The sequence below is a fragment of the Ambystoma mexicanum genome, chromosome 2q (genome assembly GCF_040938575.1).
Source record: "Ambystoma mexicanum isolate Mex_15411 chromosome 2q, UKY_AmexF1_1, whole genome shotgun sequence".
Taxonomy (NCBI): domain Eukaryota; kingdom Metazoa; phylum Chordata; class Amphibia; order Caudata; family Ambystomatidae; genus Ambystoma; species Ambystoma mexicanum.
In genome coordinates this window covers 150492816-150508738 of record NC_090924.1, presented here as the reverse complement: position 1 = coordinate 150508738, position 15923 = coordinate 150492816, and the positions used below count along the sequence as shown (strand labels likewise).

The window sequence follows — 15923 nt, the reverse complement described above, 5'->3', positions numbered from 1 at the left end:
AGTGGGCCATTTTGGAGAAAAGATCCACAATAACGAGAATGGTGTTAAATCCATTACATGGAGGTAGGTCTGTAATAAAGTCTAACGATAAGGTGTTCCCTGGTGTAGGTGGAATATCCAAGGGTTGTAAAAGGCCAGCCGGTTTTTTCTTCTGACTTTTGTTTTGGGCGCAAATGCCACAGGACATTACAAATGACTTTACGTCTTTTCGCCAGGTGGGCCACCAGAATTGCCTCTTAATTTTAGCTTCAGTTTTTGCGATACCTGGGTGCCCTTCCATCAGGGTGTCATGATAATTGGAGATGACTAGTTCTTGTAGTTCCTTATGTGGTAGAAATAGACGCCCTTGATAATAAGGTAGGTCATTGATGACAGAGTAGTCTGAGCCTTTCTTTACCCAGTCCTGCAGGGCTGTTGGATCGAAGAGTTGTTGGATCTTTACCTGAATATCTTCTAGGGTTTGTAAAGTAGTTATGCCAAGAATTCTTTGTTCTGAAATTATAGGCACCGGCTCCGGGTTCGCATATGCTTCTTCCATTCCTATTTGGGATAAGGCATCTGCCTTGCCATTTTTACAGCCTGGTCGATAAGTGATCACGAAATCGAACTCGGCAAAGAACAATGCCCATCGAAGTTGGCGTGATGATTGGGCTTTGGCTGTCTTTAAATACTGCAAGTTCCGGTGATCAGTGATTACAGTAATGGTATGCCTGGCACCGAGAAGATAATGCCGCCAAGCATGAAGGCGGATTTGATAGCTAATAGCTCCTTATCGGTAACCGCATAGTTTAACTCAGGTGCCGAGACCTTTCTGGACCAAAATGCTACTGGGTGAAGTTGACCGGTTTCAGGATCCTTCTGGGACAGGACAGGTCCCATGGCTAAACTGGATGCGTCGGTTTCAACTATGTATGGGAGTTCAGGACGAGGATGCTTTAATACAGGTGCAGACGTGAATTTCGCTTTCAGTTCTTGGAAGGCATTCTCAGCTTCTTCAGTCCACAGGAAGCGTTTGTTTTTTTGCAGAGAGCTGTGATAGGGTGTACAACGTGCGAGAAATCCGGAATGAATCTGCGATAGAGATTAGCAAATCCGAGCATGCTTTGTACTCCCTTAACTGAACCGGGTGATGGCCATTTGAGAATTGCGTCCACCTTTCGAGAGTCCATTCGAACTCCTTTTGGAGTCAGGATAACTCCAAGAAATTCAACTTCTGTCGTATGGAAAACGCATTTTTCCAATTTTGAATATAACTTGTGCTGGCGTAGTTTCTCAATGACTGCACGAACGTGCTTCACATGGTCAGATTCTGAAGAGGAGTACGCTAGAATATCGTCTATGTATACGACAACACAGACGTCAATGAGTTCACGCAGGACATCGTTCATAAAATACTGGAAGGCTGCTGGTGCATTGCACAACCCGAAGGGCATGACCTGGTATTTGAATAACCCGTACTTAGTGCGAAAAGCAGTCTTCAATTCGTCGCCTTTCTTTACACGTACCAGATGGTATGCCCCTCGTAGATCTAATTTAGTGTAGATGCAAGCATCCTTTACTTGGTCTAGTACTTCTGGGATCAGAGGCAATGGGTATCGGTTCTTAACCGTGATCTGATTTAAGGCACGGTAGTCTATGCACGTTCTGAGGTCACCTTCCTTTTTTGGCATGAAGAACAAAGCTGAAGATGCAGGGGACTTGGATGGACGAATGAAGCCATTAGCAAGGTATTGGTCCAAGTATTGTCGTAGGTGAAGGTTCTCGGGTTCCGTAAGTGCGTAGATCCTACTACATGGAGGTTGTGCACCAGGTATGAGATCAATTTGACAATCGTATGATCTGTGAGGTGGTAAGGTGTTTGCCTGTTCTTTTTGGAAAACATCCTGGAATTCTTGATATTCGTGCAGTAACTGCACAACTGGAGTAGCGACTGTGGCCAGGTCCTTGTTCAAGGTTTTTATTGGGTAACAAGTATGTGCACAATCCGGGAAGGTTATTCTCTTCTCTGGCCAATCAATACAAGGATTATGTGTTTCCAACCAAGGTATCCCCAGTATTATTTGGAACTGCGGGGCTTTGATTAAATCAAACACAATAGTCTCTCGATGCCCATCCTGACCCAATAATGTAATCTCTGCGGTGGAATGAGTTACAGGCCCAGAAGCAATTTAATTTCCATCGACTGTGGTGATGACATCAAAAGTGGTCTTTCTGCAGAAAGGTAGATTCATCCTAGAAGCCAATTCGTGGTCCACATAGTTTCCTATGGTCCCGCTATCAATGTATGCCCTAACTGCGTGCAAACGTGATGGCTGCCTTGGATCTATAAGGACCATTGGTATGATGAAATGCGAGGTCTGAGTATCCTTCTTCAAGCTCGGCAAGTGGACCTCTACGCTTGTCGGGCGTGGTCGTTTCCCGAGTCAGGCTCCATATGGCTTTTATCAGCAGCTCCTACCACCTTCTTGGGTGGTTTTACAGGGCAATCCCGTAGAAAATGTCCCAAAGTTCCACAGTATAGACATAATTGCATTTGCCGCCTTTTTTCTCTTTCCTTCTGTGTCAAGGGTCCTTTAACTCCTCCGATTTGCATGGGTTCTGAGGCATCTGTTCCTTTGGGGGTAGCGTTCGGTTTAACCAACACCCGGTTCTCGAACTTGGCTCGATCAGCCTTTCGATTCTGAAGTCTGTGATCTAACTGGACCACTAAGTCTATATATTCAGCACAGTCTTGAGGTGGGTTCACAACTTGAGCCAAAACATCTTTGAGTTCTCCTCGAAGTCCCAGATAAACAATGTAATCCGTTTTTCCTCGGGCCATCCAGTTTCCACCACCAACCTATTAAAGGTTGCTATGTAGGTTAGAAGGTCTTGGTTACCCTGTCGTAGGGACAAAAGTTTGTTATCCAGGGCCTGTCCTTGAGAGTGCCGGGCAAATAGTCTTTCCATGCTCATTTGAAAACCCTGAAAATCCTGAAGAATAAGGTCATCCTGATTGACTAGTGGGATTGACCAATCCGCTGCACTGCCGCTGAGATATGATAATACAAAGGCTACTTTGGCTTGATCGTTTGGAAAGGCTCCAGGTCTGCATAAAAAGTGCAAACGGCATTGGTTCATGAACACAGCGAATCTTTTCGGGTCCCCCGCAAAGCGTTTTGGAGGGGCTAAAGGGATATTGCCTGGTAAAATCACTTGCACAGGGTTGCTTGGTGAAACAGGGTTTGGAATCCCCCCGAGTCCCGGTAGGGGTGTTTGCCCCGCTTGGTTTTGCAGTAATTGTCTAGTAAGATCATCAGTGCGTTCCTTCAAAACAATCAACTCTCTCCTGAGTGTATTAGTTTCTTGGCGAGCGGCATGTACTTCAGCCCTCAGTTCCCCTAATAATTGGGCCAGTTGGTCAGTTTCTGAGGTCTCCATGACACCCGGGTGAGAATTTGTAGGAAGGCTTTGCGTTCTGTTACGCTCACCTGGCTCCCACAGGGGTGTCGAGCGGAACTGGACAGCCACGGTCTCCACCAACGTGATGCGTAGTGCAGAGATGACTGACTGGACTGGCCCACCTAGCTTCGTCTGCTTGACCCGTAGAAGTAGTCTCCTAAAGACGGGGAAAGGGAATTAGCCACCCGTGGATTTAAGTATTAACACCTCACTGCGTCCCCACTTATCACTTCTGACATTCCCTTTCACAAAGCTCACCTTATAGTTATGTATGATGAGCTCTCCATCCTGCGAAGAATGCAGGGGCGCGTTGATGGCCAGTTACTTCTCTGGCTTGAGGATTTTGGAAGAGTTCTGGACAAATCTTGGCTCCAAACCTCCGGGCGAAAGGCCGTAATTATATAGTTCTAATGAGTTCAAAATGTCCGATTAATCACTCTTGTCCAATTCCTTGTTTCTTTTGCAGCTTAGACCCAAAAGATGATCGTCTTGTGGCAGATGAAAGCGTTCAGGTAAGAGTCTGTGTTTTGTAACACTGTCCAATACATAATGCCAAGGTTTAACTCGCTGCTTTCTCTTTTCTTGCAGGTGCAGCATAGGAAGATTTGGCGTGCTGGTGGATAATACCTCCTGCGGTAAAATCAGGTAAGCATATGGTGGGAAGAGATTGTCCTTGTTTGTTCCCTTGGCTCACCTTGTTGTTTTCTTGTCCCCCTTAGGCGCTGGAATGCGGCAACCAGGTGATGGAGACAGCACCGGATCGTAGAGATGCTGCGAGGAACGGTGAGTAAGGCGCAGCGCTGCTGCTGGCGATGCGACGCGTTTAAAATGAAGTCTGTTTCTGGTTCGAAGATGCGCTGAATCCGAAATCAGGTAAGAAATCCAGTAAAGTTTCTAACCTTTCTTCTTCTTTCCCTTCTTTCTAGGCGCTCTGGACTCGAGGCGGGAGTGGCAGGATGCTGGATGCTGACTGTAGACATGATGAGCGTTACGCTGCTGGATGCAGAATAACACGAATCATGTGCTGCTCTTCGGGCGTGGTTTAAATAGCTTTCAAAGTAATCCCAGGTAAGTATTCCTCCACAGCCATACCCGAGTAACAAAATAGTCCCTAAGATAAAATAGTCCCTTCAAGCCTCACATGGGCTTGGATGCTTGGATCCCTATGGCGCCAGGACTGATGTCCCATATGAGCCTGGCGCCAAAGGCGCCAGGACTGTACCCAGATAGCCCCTAACAGGGGTTGCTGGGTTTGCTCCAGGTAACATGATGCCTGCTTCCGGGGTTGATGGACTTGATCTGGATGCCCGGGGGTAGGAATCATGACAGGGGGATCCTGTTTAGTAGAGTGAGCGTGAAAGGGATAGCACAGTGGTCTGCCCATGATACCCAGATCTGATTTTCCACAGAGACATGAATTTTGTTTGAAATCAAAAAGTCCAGGCTGTTGCCAGCTTTGTATTTGGGGTAGATGATGAATTGTTTGAGGTGATAGGGGGTGAGGGGAGCGAGGATAGTCTCTAGTTTGGGATTAGTGCATGGATGGGCACTACCATGGGCGTAATTATAGGGGGTACGGGGGTGTTTGTCCCCCCCAACTTTCATTGCACACCATTTTGACCCCATTCATTTGGCTGGGGCACCTTTTCTTCAGATGTCATGTCCCCCCCAAAATTTTCAGCAAAGTTACTCCACTGGGCACTACCCGGGTAGAAGTTGCTACGGTGGATATCGATGCAGGGGGAGATGTGGTTGTTTGTCGTGTTTTCCGGTCAGTGTTAAAGTTGGGATTGTGTATTGGGGGGTGGTAAATGAGGTGAATAAACGTGGGATGCGGGTATGATAGAGGGGAGTAGGTAAGAGAGGGAGCTTCAAAGGAAGTGCATGGGAATGTATGTGGGATACATACTCTGTGCAAAGCCACCTACACACATAACAAATTATTAAAATAAAAGGAACTCCATTGAGCCACTGGAGCAATCCCCTGGCTGTAGGCGAATTGAATGAAACTCCCTCTGGGCCTTAAAACCCATTCAAGTCACATAAAGGAACTGATTGGTGAAACAAGCGCCCTTGGCACTTGCTGCTCTGACTTCATGCATAAAATAGAATTGAACAGCATCCTATTGAAGGGTGAGGTTTGATTTCAATGTTAGAAATCATATCAAGTTACAAAAGTTGGTGCCATTATATCCGTAGAGTGTCACATACAAATATATCTGAACAATGCCACTAAGAAGGAAATTACTCTTCCTCAACAGCATAGCTCGCCTTCGAAAACTATTTCAATTTCCTGTCATACAAAACAAAAGGGGGCCAGAAAAAACAGTGCACATGAAAGGAGCACAGAGAATGCGCTTGTTTCATTTGCTCTGCTTTGAAAAAGGGACCTGGGCATTTCAGGAGAGGTTAGACTGTAGCGCAAACATGTGCTGTCTAGTGCCCTTGCATACAAGACTGAGCACATTTCGAGGGCCTGTCTCAGTGAAATGCCAGAAAAAAAAGAAAAGCATTTCCACCCCTGTTTGGGGGATGGGAATGCTAGTGTGACAGACATGGTTTAGCCCGCGGCTGTCACATTTCAAAGAAAAATCATGACTAGGTCAGAAATGACCCTGTCATGTTTTTACGTGTCCCCTGTGCCTGTTTCAATAGCCGCAGGGGGTGACCCTTGTTTCATGGCTTTAAAAAGTGCATTTTGTTTGTGAATTTGTGATGCGCTTTTAAATGTCTTGAAACACCCACTTATTTGTGCAAATGAGCAAAGGGGGTGTCATGGCGTGCAGATAACGCCAAAACAACCCCACCACATCATTATGTGGGATGGCCGCCGTTGCGGCCATCCGCCAAGGGAAGTGACGTTGGGGTTAGGGAGGTGGGCGTTGGGGAAAGGGGCAGTTTGGGATTTGCAATGGAATAAAGAGGATGTGCATAATCTCTCCCTGTTTCCCACGCAGTCTTTGTGCGTATGTGGCCCGCGCCCCTGCCAGCATTTGTGAGGACCCGAGCTCGAGAGGCAGTACTGCCTTGCTGCAGCTCCACAATGGCGACAAAGGTGTAACCTGTGGACCCGGACGAACAGCGAGACCCGACAAAGGCCAGCACAGCCGTGAGGCCCGGAGGATGCTGTTGGGCATATAAACGCATGTCTCCAATGTTAAGGCCCGCCCCCTCAGCCTAGCAAAGGCCACGACGCAGCCGGGGGTGCTCCGGAGACCGCACAGAGAGCCGCATGATAGAGCCTGAAGGGCTCTCAGCACAGTTCCACACACCACACGTGCCAGGAGGGACAAAGACAGTGCGTAGCTACGCCGTGGAGGCCCAGCAAACTACCAGAGGCTCACAGGCACGCCCTGTTACAGTAGTGGCCCACAAAGGGAAGGCACATTCTCCCCTAATATACAGTACACCCCACAAACAAAAGAGCAAGGGGCAGGAGCCCCCGGAGACTAGACACAGTCACAGTTTATAAGGCCCAAGCCAGGACCAGAGGTTGAAGGAAGACCACGCCCCAGCCCAAAGGGTGACGCCCTTTTGAAGAACATACTGTCCATGGCGGTGGGGCCTGCGGTCCGAGACATTGCGGGAGAGCTACTCAATCTGGACACTACATCATACAGAGACCTACATGGCAAGCTGTCAGAATATTTTGCCCCTCACACCAACATTGATTATGAAAGGCACATCTTTCACACCACGAGACAGGAAAAGGGGGAATAATTCGACAACTTTGTCATGCGACTCTGCATCAAACTCAAATACTGTGAATTTCATCGCTACTCCAGTGATGAGGCCCAACGGTCTCAGGTGATCGCCGGCTGCGCATCGCAGCCCTTCAGAAAACAACTATTACAAAACCTAAGATCACTAGAGTAAATCCTCGCACTAGCTTGGATGGAGGCGGCAAAATCACAATCCAACACCCGGCGACAGACCCCAACGTCATTAACAAATTGTCGATAACACCCACCCAGAGCGGAAACGCTCAGAAGCTACATGCTTCAGGTGTGGCTACGAATATACAGACACAGGTGAACGCCCCGCAGTGGGCCAGCAGTGCGCCACCTGCATAGGTATGGACCACTTCAGAGCCATCTGTAAGAATGCACCAGCATCCACATCCGGCAGACAGAGATTCCATGAATGACAGAGGAGCCTGCGCCCAAGCCCGCCTGGCAACAGGTCAGAAGGTGAGCCGAAGAATCAACGACGGGAGAACCGAGAACTCAGAAGCACATACACCCGGGAGTAGAGATGGCCATCAGAGGGATCAAGACGTAGCGGGAGGAGATTTGTCCGTTACATAGAGATGAGGTCACTGTCGACCAGTGAATCTCCATCGTCAGGGGTGGATCAACGAAAGAAGGGATACGTATGGGCTCTCAACAATGACACCGCCGCCCAACATAGCCCCATACTCACACTATAAGTAAATGGCACGCCACTGGAATTCCTCATCTACACGGGGGCCACCGTCAATATCATCAGCGAGGAGGCTAACAACTCTCTTGCTCGGCTCCCGAAGCTGAGAAAAGCCACAGTAGACATTTATCCATTCAGGGCGACCACGCCACTGCCGTGCAAAGGTACCATCACGGTCTGGTGTATGCACAAGTCACATGCAGCAAAAGTCCCGCTTTACGTACTGAAGACAGAGGCCAACAGTGGCTGCATACTAATCTTCAGGATAGCTGTCGACATGGGCCTAGTCCACATATTATATCAGCTCATGGCCCACAAGTACTTTGCCATGTCGGAAGCAGTGGAAGCAGCGTTCCCGAAGCTATTTAAAGGACTTGGAAAATGGAAGCACAGGAAAATCCATTTGCACATAAACCCAGACATCCGCCCAGTTGCCCAACATTATCAGGGCATACCTGTCAATAAACAGAGGCAAGTCGAGGAGGAATTAGACAAGCTCATCAAGTCACCGGTGACCGAACCAGTCACAGGTCCAACGCCCTGGGTGTTGCCCATAGTCCCAGTGCAAAATAAATTCCTGCATGGGTCAATATGCCTGTGCGTGGACATGCGCAGGGCGAATAAAGCAATTGAAAGGGAGCGACACCAGGCACCAAGAATCACAGACATGAGTCACCTACTTCATGGCGTGAAGGTATTCTCCAAGCTTGACCTCACGAAGGTGTACCATCAGATCGAAATTGCGCCCGAGTCACGATACATCACAACGTTCGTGACTCACCTAGGACCTTTTCAATACAAAAGAACCAGTTTCGGCATCTCGTCTGCAGCAGAAATTTTCAGAGAGGAAATACACATGGTCATACGACACGTGTCCAACTGCCTGAATAAGCGCTTCTAAGATTCGCTCATTCCAATGGCCTTTATGAAGTGGGCTGATACTTTTTTTTTGGTGCAAGTAAGGTGATGCATTTAGCAGATCTCCTCACTTGCACCAAGAAATGATTTGACAATCTGGCCCCATATGTAGATTAGTTACTGAAAGAAATAGATACGTATATAAGTATTGTCCATATAGATAGAGAAATAGTGCAGAAGTTGAAAAATCAGACAAGGGGCACTAAACAATTTGATGGAAAAAAATAAAAGCTGAAATGACTATGAAACAACAGCACACCAGAAATCAAGACACGCAGAACCCTAAAGTGACACTTTTACCATTCACGGTCAGGGCGGCAGTGGACTGCTGGTCTCCACACACACATGTGTACTCCCCGGCATCTTTCTCATCAAGGTCTTGGATGACCAGCTCGGCCATGGTGCCATCTTGCCTCATTTTGTACTTTTTGCTCTGCGTTAGACCTCTGTGACCCTTCTTCCACTCCAGCGTGGCATCCGCTTTGGTCAACTCACAGGACAGCGTGGCTGTGTTACCCTCTGCTGCCTCCACATTTTTCAGCTCTTCTTTGAAAAGCACTGGTAAGGCTGCAGAAAGCATGTGAAATGTAACGTTTTTCCAATTAATAATTCATTAATTTTCACATGCCTTGATATGGGAATGACTGGTAGTTACTCTTATCAATACCACTTTACAGAGAGGTTATACATTAATAACTATATATTAAAAATGTAATTACAGTGCAGCCCTGGGTAACTACATAGTAATTATTGTGAAATCCAGAAAGTAAGCCGTCCATAACTATACTATATAATTAATATGTAACCACAGGGTAATCGGAGTGCAATATGCAGTATCTGTTTAGCGAAACATTAAGAATCCTTATTTATAGACTCATAAATAACAGTACTATTGAATAGCGTGGCACGCAGATTTCACATATTCGAGTTATACTAGTTTACAATGAATCGGGTGCGTATCACTAAAACAACAACAACGCAGAGGCAGTACAGTTTTACAACTTGTTTTGTAATTCTGCACATTTTATTTGAAAAAATTCAAATGTTAGAGGTGTACTATCTGGTTATTGGCCCAAGTTCACTCACTCTAATTTTAGTGTTAGCATTGCATGCCATACACAAGAACCTTTACCGGCATCTCCATGCTGCAAACGACCTGTAATAATGTCACGAAAGTAAAGCAAAAAATATAACTGCTTACCACACATGGGGTCGGTGAAGACCTTCTGGAAGACATGGCCTAGCTTTATAGCCTTGGCCTGATACCAGCCTTGAAAGTCTTTACAAGATTTGTAAAACTATGTTTAGGGTTGGAGAACTCTTTAGAATGTCCCCTTTGTTTTTTTCTTCTGTTCATGGATATGTATGTCCTAAGAGGTACTTTGTTATTCCTGGAATGTGCCCAGTCGCAACGTGTGGCCAGGGCTGCCACCATTGCCAGAACATAAGCTAGGACTATTATGCGTCCTGAGTTTGCAGCCTCTGCATACCTGGGCCCTGACAAAGGTGCTTGCCTTTAGCGTTTGCTCAGATTGGGTGCTGTGAGAAACCTGAAGGTGTGTCATTTACTAGTCCCCGGGGATCTGTCATCCAGGTGGCCAGGACACGGCTATCGCTATTGGATCCAGTTCCTGGGGGTGGACCAGTGCGGGAGGATCACCTAGATGGGGGGTCTTCGGGGAGTGGAAGTGGGACACCGAAAGGTGAAACGTGGTATCCCCTTCCTTATGCCACCTTTTCCCCATGCTATCCAGTAGAAAACTTAGAAACTCCGCCCCCAGCACCCTTTTTATGGCACAAACACTTTCTCGCCCCGCGAGCGACGACAGACTATTATCAGAGCCGTTTACTTGACATGTCCCAACGCAAGGGTCAGGCAGAGTCAGGCAATTGCTGACGACTACACACACCTGACTGCCCTTTGCCTTTCCCACTGGGAAAAAAGTCGGAGTACAAGAGCACACTCTGAGCAAGGCCAAACGTACAAAGAAGCAGCTAATCCAGGACGGCAGTTCAAATGGAGGAGAAAGGCGGCGAGACCTGAAAGGACGTCAAGGAGGGAGTTGCCCTTGACCTTTTCAAGCCAGACCCTGCAAAGCCTCTGGCAAAAGAAACTTAAGACCGGGAATCGCAGCTTGCGAATGGTGTGACGGGTGGCAGAGGTGCATGGAACCCTCCTGCACTGATAGTTAGGGCGGGGAGGCGTGGTTGCCATCGTGGTACGGTCCTTGACTCCAGCAGCAAAAGAAATGCCAACAAGTTCAGCACAACCGGTGAGTCGGAAGAACCTGATAGTGGGCCGGACAGTGTTAGACTGAAGGTTGCAGTGGCAACATTAAGAAGATTAAGAGTCAGAGGTCCTTTGTGAGTAAAGAAATATCAGAGGTCCAGCACAACGTGGGCGCTTGTTCGGAGGTCTCTGACTGGTACTCCTCTCCTGAACAAGGAGACTGTATTGAACAAAAAGGGTAATGAAAACACCAGTACCTAGAGTCCATAAGGAAGGCTGACGTGAGGTGTCAAGGTGGTCATACACGGGTCAAGCAAAAACCCCTTGTACAATGGAAAGTCCTTGACACATGGAAAAGGTTTTGACGACTATAGAATTATGAACCCGGGGGGCGCTCGAGAGCCGGCAACTAAGATGGCCTCCGGCATTTGAGCTCTGTACAGAACGCAGAGGAGGAGGCGGTCCGTACATGTGTATATAGGGTTAATTAATCTACACACCTCTGCAGAGTACCTTGGAAGGATGCAGACTTATTCCCCCCTAAAGGCGAAGAAAATCAGAGTCGATTAGGGCAGACGTGGCCGCTGTTAGGTTTGACTGACTCCCCGCGAGGAAACCAGCCTTCCCCTGATCAACGTGAGAGAGCGAGGAGCTGAGGGCCTGGCCGGACGGCCTGCGTTCTTAGTGAGGCAGACGGAAGCACGGAGGTGGCTTCTCGAGGTGTGGGAGCCTCAGAAGAAGGGACCAAAGGCATCAAAGGAGAGTGAGCGGTGCTACCTGGTGGTGTAATGTGGCACACCAAGACCGGACACTGACCTTTTGCTGGGCTGGGCTCTGGGCACCCCGGAACAAGAAGAAACATGTTGCAATCACCAGAGGCAGCATGGCGCCCCCTCCTCCTCTGCCCCCCCTTGGAAAGACGCTTAGCTACAGCGCTAAGGAAGGAAACCTGGCTACTAAGACTGTGTGAGAGGCTCAGTGGATTAGAGCTGGTACAAAGCAGGTCTGGTGTGTGAAGTGGACCGGCCTGTGACAGAGGAGGACACACATCAGATAAGTGGTCTCAGGGCATTGCCTTATCAAAGGGGGTAATAAGATAGAGTGGCCATGGGCACCCTGCTGGTGATAAGACTGATAAGCGGCTGGGCGGTCGCCGCTTTTCTGGGGGCCAAGAGTATTGAGTACTTCTGGAAATGTGGTGAGGAGCTCCTGGTCAGGAAGGGCCCCCCTCGAGTGGTATAGGGTGGAAAACCTTGGCGAAAGTCAGTGTGGAAGTACTGGTGGAGGGGCACAGGCAAGTCCCCTGGAGTGGTGAGGTTGCTGAAAGGAGCAATATAATCAGGGGCTGAGTGACATTGACTTGTTCCTGAGGTGTAATGGGAGCGGATAGGTGTGGTGGGGTGGCTGCAGCTGAATGGCAAAAGGAGGCAAGAAGCAGGGCCGCCAGCAATTTACTCAGAAGGAGGGCCTGCCATTACATAAGGGCATGTCAACTTCACAGAGGAGCTACAGCAAGCTCTGGCCTGCAGAAAACCAGGATAGAATCTGAATCGGATCGCCCTTCCGAAATAAGCCTGGTGCTGGCCGAAACGAAACTGGCTTTGCTGCTGTAAATACCAAACTTGACGGCATGTAATATAAAATGGACAGAATGCAGGAGAGGATTGAGAAAGAAAGTGGAGAGGTCACCGCCGCAACCTGAAATCTGCAGAAGGAGGTCAAGGAAATCCGAGGCAAAAATGAAGATTTGGAAGCCAGATCCAGATGTAACAATGTCCGGGTTACGGGGATCCCGGAATCCATTCCGTTTCGCAATCTAGAGCAGTTCATGGAAACTTTTTTCAAAGAGGTACTTCGTGACCCGGAACTGTCAATCCAGTTTCTGGTGGAGAGGGCACATAGAGTCTCGGGAGAGACTCTGAGGCCGGGGCAGAATCCTCGCCCAATCATTGTCAGACTTCTAAATCACTGATCCAGAGGAGAGCACGGGAACTGGGGGATGTTCAGTATGAGGGGGCAAGAGTATCCTTTTTTCAGGACTTCACACCCACGGTTCAAAGAGCGTGTATGTCCTTTCTGGCTGTGAACAAACTTCTAACGGATAGAAAAATGAATTACGGTATTTTGTATCCCTCTTGGTTGAGGGTTGTGCACGATAACAAGACATTGTTCTTTACAGGCCCAGCTAAAATGGCAGCCTTTGTGGAGTCCCTGACTAAACATTGAGCGCCTGAAGAGCCCAACTGTGGTTGCTCAAGATATGGGAATGTATGCTGGGTCTGGGGAATGGGCTGTTCTCTGGCGCTAGAAGGTTTTTGGAAATGTTTGGCCCGCAGCGGGGAGTGACGTGATGGAATAATTTAATGAATAGGATCAACTGCTTCATATCCTTGTGAGATAGGCCTCCTCGCCCCGAAAAAGGGGAGCTAATGTGGGCGGATTGTAAGAGGCTGCTGCGTGCGGCGCGCCCGGGCAGGCACCCTAGTTCGAAATGGTTGATTATAACGTTGGGGGAGGGTGGGGGTCACTGCCGGTTGGGGGTTGGCAGTGGGAGGTCTCTGCAGTTAAGGCAGCGTTGGGGTAGATAGGAGGGGGGCTACAGCGAGGGGGGGAGAAAATGGGGGGGGTTGTTGAAGAAAAGGTTCATGTGTTTGGCGCTGTAATGGTGGAGTGCACCGCAGGGATGCATGTTAGAGAGGCAGGCCCGGTGGAAGGCATTCAAGTCAGTAGGATTAATGGTACAAGGTATAAGCCCTGATAGCTGCACCCTCCTAAGCTTTAATGTTAGGGGTCTTAACAATTACGCTAAAATGAGCAAGGTGGTGGCTTATAGCAAGCGACATGGGGCTACAATTCTGTTTCTTCAGGTGACTCACTAGTTGGGCAGGCAGAAAATGTGACTGGTGAAATCATGGGGGGATAATACATGTTATTCTTCTTTTTCTTCTTAATCACGAGGCGTATACATAATTGTTCATAAATCATTGGGGTTTCGACTCTGTGAACAAGATAATGATCCTGAGGGGAGGTATGTCATAGTAAATGGGGAAATTGCAGGCTGCCCAGTTAAACTAGTGAATGTTTATGGGCCCAAAGTGGAAGATCTCGGTTTCTACTCCACCCTGTGGATCAAATGTATGAAGTATTCCCACATGCACTTGGTTGTGGCTGGGGATCTGAATGCTGTGTTGCAAGCAGGGCTGGACAGATCCACAGGGGGGGCTCAGCCGGATACCCTGATCACTAAGGCTATTCAAGTGGGTATGTCAGATCTGGGTCTCTTGGATCTGTGGAGGACTATAAATCCAGGTGAGAGGAGTTATTCCTTCTATTCCTCAGCACATGACTCATGCCCGCGCATTTACTATGTCCTAGTAAGACCAGAACTTAATTGAGGCTGTGTAGCCTGTAAAATGCTACCACTACACTGTCAGATCACTTCCCAGTGGTGTGGACGTTCCGGCTGGCAGGCCTGTCACTAGTCAGGCCTCGCTGGCGGTTTAATGGTCAGGCCATGCTGGATGTAGTTTAACGCAGCAAACTGCATGCAATGTTAAAGTTCTACTTTGAGTTGAATGTGGACTCGGTGCAGTCCGCGGGAACACTCTGGGCGGCGGTCAAAGTCACCCTGAGAGGACATTGTATTTCAACAGAGTGTGGAATGTTGAAGAGCATCTGAAATAGATTAGACGGTTTGTAACGTACCATAGTCAACTTGAAGTGTCACAGAATCACAGAGGCAAGCTAGGGGGCACTGAATCCCTAGCAGAAGTCTTGGAGGTTCTGAGTGAATTCAACACAGAAGCGGATAGGGAAGTACGGTTTTTAGCCACACCGTAATTAGCCCGTAGATATGGGGAGGAAGGTAGGCCGGGCAGATATTTGGCGAGAATGCTGAGTAACGCAAGAGGTCAGACGGACATAACAGTGATACGCCGTTGAGATGGGTCGCTGATGACTGACCTGGGCGATGTCCTAGCAGAATTCAGGGGATACTATGAGAACCTGTAAGCAGAAAGGGCTAAGAGCCATCCAGACAATCCACGTAGCTTTGTAGATGAAGCTTCCCTAAACCAGCTGGGTGAGCAGGCAATAGAGGTATTAGGTACTGCGGTTACTGTGGAGGATATTATTAAAGCAATCAGAGACCTCCTGTCATGTAAAGCCTTGGGCTTGGATGGGATCATGACAGAGTTTTTTAAAGAATTTGGGGCAGGGATTGCACAATATCTACGAGAAGTGTGGAATGAGGGGCTCAAGTAAGGATATCTGCCCCCCACTATGAGGGAGGGTTGTTAGGGAGAATTCTCTGTTTAGGCTGAATTTCCCTACCTAGTGAGTCCCCCAGCAGCTTTGCTGGATTTCTAGGGTTTCCTTTTTTTCTCCTGCCAAGAGTGAGACTCTTTTACCCTCACTCTTGGGCATGTTGAAGTGTGTTTTCTTGGTTAAACCTTGTGTTGAATGGGCTATGGGGTCTTTTACTCCATAGGGCCTCATATATTTTTGTGATGTGGGTTACACAGCACCCTCTGTGCCGTAACCCAGGGGTGTCCTAGGGACTCCCACACATAGACTCCATACCCTGGGACTGACTACTGTCTCCCAGGACATGTAAAGTCACCAAAGACTTTACTAGTCTTAAATCCTGAACACAACCAGTACAAACCATCATATTGTGGACGTACTGGCTGGGGCAATTCGATTGCCCCAGGGTCTGTTAGTCGAGGGGGCACGTCTCCGTCCCCCCTGATCGAGTTTTGGCTGGTGGCAGTGGAAACTACGTTTTATATTCGACCGCGAATATTTTCCTATGGGATTTCCCATTGTTTTAGGCTAACACATTTAATTATTTATTTACGGTAGCCTTAAACATACCGCCGGTTTATATATTTATTATTATAACTCCGGTTGG

At 48.2% G+C, this 15923-nt stretch overlaps 1 protein-coding gene across 12 annotated transcripts in view; it reads right to left on the bottom strand.

The window, feature by feature from the left end:
- The window catches only part of OBSCN (obscurin, cytoskeletal calmodulin and titin-interacting RhoGEF), a 3169051-nt gene that overhangs the window by 1907933 nt on the left and 1245195 nt on the right, over positions 1 to 15923 (bottom strand). For all 12 annotated transcript variants that reach the window (XM_069647058.1, XM_069647065.1, XM_069647061.1 and 9 more), the window contains one exon: positions 9082 to 9348. In XM_069647058.1, coding sequence (XP_069503159.1) covers positions 9082 to 9348 — 267 coding nt within the window. The remainder of the gene's footprint in view (positions 1 to 9081; positions 9349 to 15923) is intronic.